Source organism: Copadichromis virginalis, linkage group LG5 (genome assembly GCF_057382275.1).
Source record: "Copadichromis virginalis isolate Kocher_CV1m ecotype Utaka linkage group LG5, C_Virginalis_male_GT1.1, whole genome shotgun sequence".
Taxonomy (NCBI): Eukaryota; Metazoa; Chordata; class Actinopteri; order Cichliformes; family Cichlidae; genus Copadichromis; species Copadichromis virginalis.
In genome coordinates this window covers 20,434,448-20,447,082 of record NC_140622.1, presented here as the reverse complement: position 1 = coordinate 20,447,082, position 12,635 = coordinate 20,434,448, and the positions used below count along the sequence as shown (strand labels likewise).

Below are 12,635 nucleotides of genomic sequence, written 5' to 3'. Positions count from 1 at the left end.
GTTTTCCTCTAGCACTGATTTTTGTGGGCGGGAGCAAAACGTGTGTGTGTGTGTGTGTGTGTCTGCTGTTATCATAATTTGTAAAGTGATTAAATGTAGCTAGACTTTGAGTGGGTAAAGTCCCCAACATTATTCAGGCAAACAAGTTTGTGTTGTTTTTATCATTCGTTAAATCAGGTAAAATTCAGCCCTTATTTATCCGTCTTGTTTTCCTGCTCGTGTAAATAGCTTTATTATTACAGTCAGTGCATGCAAGTCACTCCCTCCCATTATATTCCTTTGCTACAGAAAACAAATGCTTAGATTGACGTCTTCAGTTTGTTCTCTGCTTCTTTGCATGTTCCACATATGATCTGATGGCATGTTTCTTCCATCTGTTTTCTTGATAACAGGACTTTGACCTCCTCAAAGTCTGAAAATGTACAATTGCTTTTTTTTTTATTGCTGCATCATATCATTGCTCCTGCGTGATTTTACAGTTGTACTTGGGACTCCTTGCAAAGTTTGTTAAATGCTTGTATAACAAAGGCAGTTCTTGAAAAGTTTCAGTACAGGGGAGTAAGTCAAGCTGCACGTTTAAACCAAACTAATGTGAGGTATTGTAACAAAAAACAAAAACATATGTTGTCATCTTGTTTATCTTCACACAAACACCGTGTACCAGTTACAGTGGATGAGCGAGCTAAACAGCTCTGTGGAAACTGGCTCTGCCTGAACCTCCAGTTCATGTCATGCACACACTGCCATGCAAAATAACTTCAGTGGAAAACAAAGACTGACACACTGATTGCATAAATCTGATTGATGCAAGTTTGTTTTTTCTTCACATGTATAACCTCCCCCCCCCCCGCCTAAAGGTAAGAAGGAAACTCAAAAACAAATGGTTAATGTTTTACCAATGACAGGAATCATTATCAAAAGCATTTCCTTCCTTTTTCTCCTCACAGAAGCTGCCTGCTTAGGAACAGAAGTTCAGAGAAACATTAAAAGACTTTAACATCTTTAATGGAACCTGATGCTCAAATTAACACTCTACTCTCAGGCTGTTTTACCAAAGAAAAATCTCACAGAAAGCTACTGAAGTGTAACTGAAGTATGTTGGTGCTTCAGGGCAAAGCTGAGAGTAGTGAAAGTAAATGGACTCGTTTTGCACCTGATGCAAACCTTGAAAAAGTGCATTAAACTGTTTTGTACACACCACTAAAATGTTCAGCTCCTAAATATGCACTTTTTCCATATGTCAATATTTGTCATTGGGCATATGCATAGTTAAAAGTTCAGAAAGGTAAGTGGGTGCAAGGAACCCAAGAGCCACGTCTCAAACTCTACAAGACTCAGCTAGCATGTTAGATATGAAACTACAGTTAGACACGGGCTGAGAGGTTGTTTGGAAAGGTTGCTAGGATAAAGAACATGGCAGCAGGGCTCGGGTTAGCATCAAGTTGCATCTAAATAAACCACAAGACCTCTCAAACATCCCTTTGGAGTGAAGATGTTTGGGCATAATACACAGTGCTCTGTTTGGCAAAAACCACAGGATCAGTACAAGCGCCTCATACCAAGAGTCAAACACAGTGGTGGAGGGGTGATGATTTGGGCTTGTTTTGCAGGCACAGGACTTGGACACTTTGCAGTCATTGAGTCCACCATGAACTCCCATGTGTACCAAAGTATTTTAGAGGCCAGTGAGACTGTCTAACATGTAAATCACACAATAGGACAATGATTGCAAGGACAGCAATAAATCTACAACATAATGCCTGAAAATAAGGGAGCTGTGTGTTCTGGAGGAAGGCTCAGGATTTAAGTAGTCATCATCATGGGCTCATCCGATTAGAATGAAAATAAGCAGTCATCAATCATTCACAGGGTTCTCCTTTTATTCTCAAATCAGTAAAGGAAAGACACATGGACTGCCATCTCTGAAAGGAAATAAAATATGATTTAAGTAACTCAAAATAATACATAAACTCAGGAGACTCAAACAGAAACTCACCTCAGCTGCTGCCCCATGTGGGAGTGAAGAAAGAGTGAGCTGTAGGTGACTGCAGTCCTTATATAACGAGTGACAGGTGAGTGCAATTAAGGGCAAGCACCACACCCAATCAAAGGTGAGGAAAAGAAACAAGGTGCATCTGGTCAAGTGAATGTGCTGAAAGGTGAGCCTTTACAACACTGTGCATAAATGAATGCCTGCAAACCTCAATGGACTGAAAATTTAAATAAAAAAAAAAGAAGAAGAGTGGGCTGAAATTGCTCTACGACAAAACGAGACCCTGATTACAGAAAACAGTTACGTTGACTTATGGCTGCTGAAGGTGGCTCTACAAACGGTGGACTTCCTTTTTCACATGACAGTATATTTCCCCTTTCACCGCAGATTTAGGAATTATTCCATATGTTTTGTGATGTATGAGTTATGCATATATATCTATTTCTGAGGAGTCCAGCTGCAGCACACTTAAGCGTTAATCTAAGTAGCTCTTGCTGGCTCAAGCATGTGTTTATTAAAGAGTAGCAATAGTCTGATTTAGAGGAAATGGACGCACTTATGACCATCTCTATTTCTTTTGGATAAGATTGAACCGATCTTGCCTGAGATGAACAATTAAAATCATGTCAGCTACTGCATGTTGTTCAGCAGGGGTGTCTCAGAGGACAAATAAACCTTTCAATTTTTAATGGATTTGATTAATGCTTTGGGACCTCTTTGACCGAACAGATATCATTGTGGAACAGTGTCCTCTCCTGGTTGGAGCCTGTCACAGCAAGACATTTGTCACGTAGACATAGAGGCAGGTGTAACAGTGAAGTGTAATGAAGTGGAGGAGTTGAAATACCTGTGGTCAACAATCCAAGATAATGGACAGTGCACAAGACAGGTGAGTGCAGAATGAGAAGAGAGTGCAGGCAGGGTGGAGTAGGGTGGAGACGACTGTCAGGGGTGATTTGTGACAGGAATAGCAGCAAGAGAGGAAGTAGTTTACAAGGTGGTAGTGAGACCTGCTGCCATGTACGGTTTACAGACGGTGATACTGAGAAAAGGACTGAAAGCTGAGTTGAAGATGATAAGATTTTTACTAGGAGTGACCATAATGGACAGGATTGGAACATCAGAGGGACAGGTCAGGTTGAGCAGCTTGGAAACAAAGTCAGAGACGGGGATTGTGAATGTACTGGACAAAGCATGTTGACTATGAAGCTGCCAGAGAAAAAAAAACAAAGACAGCTAAGATTCATGGATGTGCAGAAGAGTTGGTGTGACAAAGGAAAATGCCAGGGTGAAATGGTGCTGTGTAAGCAGCCAAAACAAGAAGAAGAAGCTGTACGTATGTGGCAATGAAGCCTATTAGTTCCCGCTCCCAGCTGATGAGACAGATCATTCAGAAAATGGGTTTATTCGTAATACAGCAGGATTTTGGTTTCTTACATCACATACAGATGTCTCCATGCATTCAGCATTGAAACATGGTCTTCAACATTTTTTTTAAAATCTACTTGTGTAACTATAACGGTACAGAATGAATCATCAGAATCTTTTATTTCTCTGCACTGATTGTTTCACAGACACAGTCTACATCAAAGTTCATTTAAACCCCAAAGAGAACTGAAGAAATCTACCACCAAATATGAATCAAGTATACGGGCAAAAATCAAAAGAACACATTATACGACGAAATCTTTGCCTTACCATAGTGAGCTGTGGTGCGAAACCTGCCGTTAGAGGGCAATAAGGAATAAATCATTCTTTACTGGTAAGTATGAAACCAAACTCTGTGAGAGGAAACCAATCGGAATATAAGGCCACAAAAACCAAAGGATCTAACTCATGGTTACAACAGATGCTGGATATGTGCTGATAAGTTGGTAGGGCGGATGCACAGCGTGTTGCACTGTGACTGGTATATGAGTGGCAGCAGTACCCATGTGTGGCACAAAGGAATCGTTTCATTGACAGGAGTCTGCGGATTCTGCTTGTATCAGTGGCGACGCCGCAATCCCGTCTGCTGTTCAGAAAGTTGGTGGTTTGTGAATTTCTGCAAACTACAACATCGACATACCAATCCGGTTACCCTGCTTCGTTTTGCATGACTTATGCAGATACATCACTGAAATGATGGCATGTCAGATAAACATCATTACAGCCACTTATAGATTCATCAACAATATTCACATTCAGTAATACGGAGTTATCAGTTACAGCATCGTCCCCCTCCCCATCCCCACCCCCCCCGGTATGCAAATTAGACACAAAAAATTAAAAAATTAAAAAAAAAAAAATCCACACAAGCAAGAGCAACCTGACGCAGTTCGAGTACTCGTATAGACAAGCAGCACAGGCCATCTGTGCTGAGTTAATGTGCTATATGCTGTTTTCACATCTAAAAAGACCATAAAGCTGACTAGTCGCTTTTTTTGTTGGCTTTTTTTTGTTGTTGTTGTTCTGAGCAAATGTTGCCACCAACTGCACTAAAAGTGGTGATTTCGGATAGTTTTGCGCATCCTACTGTAAACGACGCGAGAACACGATGAGGGGGGAAAACATACAAATAACATCTATGCGGTTCTCTGGATGGAGAAGTACCCAACAGTGGTGGCAGGATGCATGCAGGTGAGGCAACTGAGAAAGAGTGTTGTGCGTTTTAAAATATTTAAAAAGGGCGGCTTCGACGCTTCGGGTTGCCACACGGGGAGTAGAAACATGGCACAGATATCAAAAGACGTCAGAGAGCTGCTTGGGATAATACTGTCTAGGCTGCGGAGTTCAAGTACACGCTCGCAAGTCAAAAGGAAAAGCAAAGCAATCATATTAATCATTGTGACATGAATCTGCCAGATGTGACTGTTCTCAAACATGGCTCTGGAACTCTGTAGGAAAAGGCATAAAAAACAACAAAAACAAGAAAAAAAAAACAGGACGTGGAACAGTTCCTTTCATGGACCACTGACAACGGGAAAACATACATCAACAAAGTCAGATTGGACTCATTGCTGGAGTCCCATGTGACTCGACACAGCACCTAGAGACTAACATACAGTACATTATATACCTAAAGACGATTGGTGGACGAGAGGTGGACGGAGGAAAAGCAAGTGCCTGCTGTGATTGCTTATTGTTAGTGTGCATATGTGTGTGTCTCTGTGTGTGTGTCTGTGAGTGACTGGTTAGATACGAACATGAGAATGTGTTTTTTTTATAACCACAGAAAACCAGAAGGACCAGACCAAAAATCTAAATCTGACACCCCGCCGCCCCCACCCAAGACCCAGAATCTTTTATCAATCAAAAACCTCGGTGCTCAACCCGCACCCTCATCCCTAAAAAGAAATAAAAAGTTGGTATGGGTGTGGTCGCTGGATGCTTTCTTCCAGTTTTCTTCTTACTTCTTGTTCTTGAGTTGATTGGCCAGCCAATCGAGGCCCTCGTAGAGGCCATCGCCGCTGGTGGCGCAGGTGGCCTGGATGTACCAGTTGCGATGACGCAGAGAGTGCAAGCCCAACTTGTCTGTGATCTCTGCGGCGTTCATGGCATTTGGTAAGTCCTGTCAAAGAGCAGACGGGTCAGTGAGGAGAGAAAATTGCGCTTTCCATCTCTGCGTGGATGAATTTTCTGCATGTTTTATTTTGACTGGAGTATTATTATTACTACTTTGCAATACTCCAGTGTTTTCACAGGAGCTTTAGAGAGTAGTATGAGGGGTACCGTATTTTCACGACCATAAGGCGCACTGTGCTAAAAGGCGCAGTCTCAGTTATGTGTGCCCTTACTGTATTTAACATACACATAAGGCGCACTGGACCATAGGGCGCATACAAGTACCGTATGCGTATTTAAAAATAAAGCGGGAGCAAACCTGAATTCGGTACCTTACTCACATTTCTATTGCCGGTAATCGTCATCATCAACAACACACAAGCATACAAGTGTGCATATTTAAAAATAAAGCAGGAGCAAAACAAAGTTTGGTACTCACATTTTTATCATCAATCAAACCCATCGAAGTCCTCATCCTCTGTGTCTGAATTGAACAGCTGCGCTAAATCTCCATCAAACATGCCAGGTTCACTGTCTTCACCGTCAGAGTCACTTTCCGTGCCGTGCGGCTCCTCGGAAACGATGCCGGCTTTTGCGAAAGCTCGAACAACAGTGCCAGCAGACATGTTAGCCCAAGCATCTACAATCCATTGGCAAATTGTGGCGTAACTCGCCCGGCGCTGCCTTCCACTCTTAGTGAAACTGTGGTCTCCACCGGTCATCCATCGCTCCCAGGCCGCTCGCAGCCTTACTTTGAACGGGCGGTTCACACCGATGTCCAGCGGTTGGAGTTCCTTTGTCAGGCCTCCCGGAATGACAGCAAGCTCACAGTTCATTTGCTTTACTAGTTTTTTCACATCGGCTGTGAGATGGGCACGCATAGAGTCACAGATTAAGAGCGATGGTGATGCGTGGAAAAAACCACCTGGTCTCCTTACATACACCTCCCTCAGCCACTCTTTCATCATTTCCTCATCCATCCAGCCCTTTTCATTTGCCTTAATGATGATTTCTGCTGGAAACTTCTCTTTAGGCAAAGTCTTTCGCTTAAAAATCACCATAGGCGGCAGTTTCTGTCCATTAGCATGGCAGCCAAGCACAACAGTAAAAGAAGACTTTTCATACCCCGTTGTGCGTATCGCTACCGTGCTGGTCCCCTTCTTCTCCACAGTGTGACTCACCGGGATGTCAAAAGTGAGCGGGACCTCGTCCATGTTTGTGATGTGGCTGGGCTGGATGTTTTTGTCGCCGATGTGTTTGCTGCAGTAGGAGCGGAAGATGGCCAGCTTTTCCTTATAATCCGCTGGAAGTTGCTGCGCTACCGTAGTCCTGGTCCGGATGGAAAAATGGCACCGTTTCATAAAACGAAAGCACCAAGACGGACCTCCTTGGAAATGTTCAATGTTCATCTCTTCAGCTAGTGAAACTGCTTTTAGCCGAATGGTGACCGTCGAAACGCTTCTCCCGCTCGCTCTTTGCTCGATGATCCACCGCTCGAGTCTTTCCTCCAACTCGAGCCACCTCGCCTTATGTCCGCGGAAACTCAGCTGCGTTTTCTTGACCTGCCGGAGCTTGTTTTCCAGCTTCCTCCATTTGCGAACCATCGATTCGTTAATCTTAAATTCTCTCGCCGCTGCTCGATTTCCATGTTCCTCCGCGTAGCTGATGGCCTTCAGTTTAAACTGTGCTTCGTAAGCGTGTCTCTTTGCCATTTTCAGGGTTGTTAAAACAACGATGTCCTGCATAATGCACATACCTGTTCTTTTATACAGGTATGTGCGATTGTCCCGGTATATACGATCAACGCCCACACTTCACCCTTTAACGTTCTCATGGTGTTCTCTACTACGTCCTCCTTACAACACATAGGGCGCACCGCGCTATAGGGCGCGCCGCACTTTTTGAAGAAAATCTAAGACTTTTAAGTGCGCCTTATGGTCGTGAAAATACGGTAGTTATTCTCTAAGTCTTCTTCTTTCATAGGAGTATTAGAGAGTAACTTTTCTGTAGTAGAGTCTAAGAGTACTCCTGTGAAAACACAGGAATATTAGAGCTCTTTAACAAAGCATAACAATAGTATTATAACATATAATAATAGTATTATTACAGAGTAACTAATCTCTAAACTGCTCTATAATATTCCTGCTTCATTAGAGAGTAGTCTTAAGACATTAAAGCTTAGAAAGTAACTGCTCCCTAATACTCCTGTGAAAACCTTTCTCGATGTGGAATATCACATGATGTTAATTATAAGTCTGCACCTAAATATCACTGACCTCACTAATGTGACTAGTAACATCTGTGATTACCCATTAGTTCATGTCACAATGACTGTTTTACTACCTTTTTACTACCCTGGTAATGATTACAACTCACACTATAATTTAATGCCACCTAATTTCCAGAACTGCTTTAAAATTACACAGATAAGGAAGCTGGTATTTGGGGGCTCACCCTCTGCTATGAGCCTGCTATGTGTATGAATATACGTAACACTAGAGTCTCTTGCCTGTTTATTAGCAAACACGAGGAGCACGGCATCCCTCAGCTCGTCCTCAGCCAGCATCCTCATCAGCTCCTCTCGCGCTTCGTTCACACGCTCTCTGTCATTACTGTCCACCACAAAGATTAGACCTGCAGCGGCAAGAGTAAGAAACAAAATAAACCATTTGCATTAGAAGAAGAGAAATGCAAGCATTTATGTTGCTGTGACCCTCTGATTAGCTCCGCTCACCCTGCGTGTTTTGAAAGTAGTGTCTCCAGAGAGGACGGATCTTGTCCTGCCCACCCACGTCCCACACAGTGAAGCTGATGTTCTTGTATTCCACTGTCTCCACGTTGAACCCTGAAATAAGAGGTCACACAGTGCGTGAAGCAAAACATCATATCCACTGTTGGCTGATGCGAGTAGAAAGCTGCTTTCACATACCGATTGTTGGGATTGTGGTGACTATTTCCCCCAGTTTGAGCTTATAGAGGATCGTTGTTTTTCCAGCAGCATCAAGCCCCACCATCAAGATCCTCATCTCTTTCTTCCCTATGAGGCTCTTCAGCAAATTCCCAAAAATGTTCCCCATGATTCAGACGATGTTCCTAAACGTCAGTTTAAGTGCTTGAGGCCTTTCTGCAAAGTGTCAGTTGTCCAGCGGGGATTGATTTTTTTTTTTAGGAGGGCTGAAAAGAAACAGACATTGAGAAGCAATCATGCTGGTCTTAATTATTAACATGCTGGAATGAGACAGAATGATTAACGAGCCAAACTGTCAAGTCTGTTAAATTACAATCCAGTAAATACTCTGGCTCACTCCTCCTCTCACCTCTCAAACACTAAAATGACAAAATCAAGCCAGAGAAATCTCACTTCTACATGCACGCAGCAAGACAGGTGCAAAGCTGTGTTACTCGCCCACAGTCATTATCACAGAGCGGGTGATGGAGATGCCATGACTCCAGGCTTCAGCACAATCTGTTCAGACCCTTTCTGATGCTTTTTTCTCCTTCAAATGTTAGCCTGTAATGGTGCCAAGCCCTTAAAGCACATGAAAAATGTCCTATATTACAGAGCGTGGCTTGAACACATCTATAACAAAGCCATCTGGTCATAACCAGGGACAAATGACTAAAATTCTCCCTTTAGATTACTTTTACACCGAGTCATATCAGACACAAATAATGATTTTTAAAAAAGTGCCCTAGGTGGGTGTAAAATCTATACAGCACGAAGGGGAAAGGAGGGATAACCTCAGGGAAAGCAGCAAGAGGAAGGATATTTCTTTCAGGGTGGACACAGCAAGTAGAAATAGTCAAATGACAACTCAAGGGACAAAAATAACTAAAAATACTCAACACAGGTGGGATTTCTTTTCTAAGGCTGCAAAATATGCTCTGCACACTCCACCACCTAAGTATTCAAGTAAGGTCACACAAGCCAAAGACGAACAAATCAAATGAAACTATAAAAGGTACTCAAACACTGTTGATTGTATGTTTATTTTTAATGTGGACAAGAGCTGCCCAATGCCTAGTTTTTAATATGTTGTAAGTGCAGTAATTAAACAGTCCTATGCTGACAGCTATTCAGAAAGCGAGTAAACAGGCTCAGTAAGGTGAAATTTAAGACTAGAAAATAAAAGTAAACGAGGACTTCCCGCAGCCCTGTCCATGGTGCTGAACACGATCGGCACCCTGCTGCTGTTTCTGACACCAGCTCCTCTCCTCATCCAGCTACCGCAGGTTCAAACACGGCATATTTCATTAAATGGTGATCTTAGGTGGGCGAAGGGCCGCGATGTGCCGGTCTGATAGAATTCATTCAGCTGCCAGTGACTCAGGTTAGCCCGGAATGCTACGTTAGGTAACCCTTACACGGGGCTCCTGTAAAATCTCTCGTCGTTACCCAAGCTTAGTTGCACAAAGTCGCGCCTTCCCCCCCGAATTATCGCTTCTATAATAACTCTATTTATCAGTCTAGTTTGCTTCAATCGCGGAATCGATTAGACGTGACCGTAGCTAGCGTGTTGATCCGCCCCATTCATCCATCCGTCCGCTCATCACCTCAGCGGGCATCCGGCTGCTAGCGAGCCGTCACTCGTTGTTACCCGGAGCTTAATACATCCCCCACCGGACAGACATCTGCTCCACTACAGTTTCATCACCTGCCGGGAACTACATGGATTTTTGTCGTGCTGATGGTGGAGCCAGTATCCTCACTTACCTTAGCCGAGCAGTCCTCTACTATCAACGTCTCACGACACTTTCCGAGAGAAGCGACTCAGCAGCAAGCGGGATCTCGCGAGAGCAGGTGTCACTTCAACAGTACAATACGACCAAAAGGTTGTAAAAACTCTTCTCTGTTTTTCTTTTCTTTTAAAAACAAAACCAGGTTGTCTGTAAGATTATTATAGTTAACTAAAACGTCACGTAAAAGAGCGAACCGTGAATTTTAGTTAGTATTTTGGTTAACTGAAATAAAAATAGAAACTAGACTGAAACACAAAAACCGGGAACTCTGTGAAAGGATGCTGAGCAAGCTACTCAACACTAATAAACATTTAAAAATGTATAGGGAAGCTGTCCTTTATTTTACTCATTAGCAAATGGGTTGTCTGAACCTTAATCATGAGGCTTTGAGATGCCTATGACTGAGATTCAACTCAATTCAGTAAATTCTTTAATGGGTTATCTATTCTAAACTAACTATCTGTTCAGCCTTTAATAATTAAAAAGGTTAAAACTAACACCAAAACTAATACAAACAGCTAAATGAGGAAGAGGTAAAGGAAGTAAAGAGGATTTTTTTAAAAAGGAAGTGAGGAGTGAAAACAGATAGATACAGACTTTATTAACGCCACACTGGGGAAATTCACTTCTTACAACAGTACAAGGGTCAGAAAGAAAAAGTGAATAAGATATATTTTAGAAACAATAAAAACCTTGGGTCTTGAGCATTATTCAGTGGGCTGTGGACAGCCAGGGTCTCCTGTGTGTCTCTCTGGCCACCTCTGGCTCTCGGTGGGGGGAGTTTTTGCAGTCTCTCACCCTCATTTTCAAGTATGTTTCATGACAAGCACTCATTGACACTCCCCTTCTCTCTATCTCTCTCACACACACACACACACACACACACACACACACACACACACACTGTAACAGCATGCTGCTTAAGGAGCTGCTTGGAGCCTCCAGTCTTTTGCAGGGGGTGAAATAAAATAAGAATACTTATTACACATAGCATTCTACCTTACCTCATGCTTGGTTGAGTTGGTTAAATGAGGTCACTCATTTAAATGAGCCAGTTTATGGGAAAACAACTGTATAGATATGCAGTGCTTTTAAATCAATGGGCAATCTTTTGGATCTTTGAAATCTTAAGTCATGTAAATAGTCTGAAACATGAATGAGACATATAAATTTACACTGCACACCATGGAAAAACAACCAGCTGCTCCATGTATGAAAAAGTCCTAATAAGGATCCCGTTGGGGTCCTTATTAGGATTAAATGCAAAATTCTGACATGTCAGAGCAGGAAAACTGCACTAACACCAACAGCAGTCACAGTCAGTTTAGGTTTAACATTTTTAGGGTCTCAGTGTTGTTCCTCACTGAGGTAAAATATACAGAAAAGACGCTTCGTCAGTGTTATTAATTACACCTGTGCTCTTCATTTTATCACCAGTGCCTCGAGGGCCTATCAGCTGCACAGTTTCTCAGACACCCACATCACAGTGTGCTGTAACACATGGGAATTTCTAAACATTTCCCAGATGCCACAAAACCCACCATTGCCCCAGTTCAGGGAATACTCTTTTAAAGTGGTTTAGTTTGTGGAGATCCTATTAAGCATAAATGCATCCAATTACATAAACTATGGATGTATAATCTTTAATGAAATAACAAACCTGTTTTTAACTCAATTAAAACAATCTTGATTGGGGTTAAGTAGATGTTCTCTTCTTACTATTTTAGTTTATCTTGATTTTGCAAAGTACAATATGAAAACAAATCAGTTCCTGAACAGTAGAGTTAGAACGTTTTATTGTAGCATAAGAGGACAATCTAGCACCTAGAGACAACAGGGAGTGGGGGAGGAGTGCAAGACTGGAGGAGATCAGTAAAATATGCAGGGCAGAGACTATGAAGAGCTTTAAATGTTATCATGAGTATTTCATAGTTCATTTGTTGTGGTACAGGCAGCCAGTGTGGTTGATTAAGCAGACATGTGGCATTTTCTGCTGACTTTTGGAGTTCAATGATCAGTAGAATTCAATAAAAAGTTTGCATGAATAAGTTTATAGTATATTTATGGGCCTCCACCGTTGTGTTGTTGAGACCAGACTGAGTTCATGATGTTGGGACTGTCTTTTGCAGAACTCATGGTTCTTTTTCATGAAGACAACTTTTTACAACAGGCTGTATGCTGAAAGTCATTGACATACTGTAGAAAGAATTTGTGACCAATCAGACTGCTCCCTGATGGTACTACATAACACATAGAAGTATTCTTGCTTATGACAACACTGAAATTGTGAATAATATGTTGCATTACACTAATGCACAAGCAAAAAATTAAACATGTAATGTAGCACATGCAATTGTTT

The 12,635-nt window shown here is 42.2% G+C and overlaps 1 protein-coding gene across 2 annotated transcripts; it reads right to left on the bottom strand.

Moving 5' to 3' along the window:
- Positions 1 to 3,382: 3,382 nt before the first annotated feature.
- On the bottom strand, positions 3,383 to 10,320 carry arf3b (ADP-ribosylation factor 3b). Of its 2 annotated transcripts, none has more exons than XM_085456592.1 (5): positions 10,251 to 10,320; positions 8,466 to 8,710; positions 8,271 to 8,381; positions 8,046 to 8,170; positions 3,383 to 5,543 (listed from the first exon to the last, which is right to left on the bottom strand). In XM_085456592.1, exons 2-5 carry the CDS (start codon positions 8,611 to 8,613, stop codon positions 5,382 to 5,384), a joined length of 546 nt encoding a protein of 181 aa, XP_085312718.1. In that variant the 5' UTR covers positions 8,614 to 8,710; positions 10,251 to 10,320; the 3' UTR covers positions 3,383 to 5,381. The 2 variants fall into 2 exon arrangements, with proteins under 2 accessions (XP_085312718.1, XP_085312719.1); XM_085456593.1 differs by lacking the exon at positions 10,251 to 10,320 and adding an exon at positions 10,091 to 10,223.
- Between the last annotated feature and the right edge of the window lie 2,315 nt (positions 10,321 to 12,635).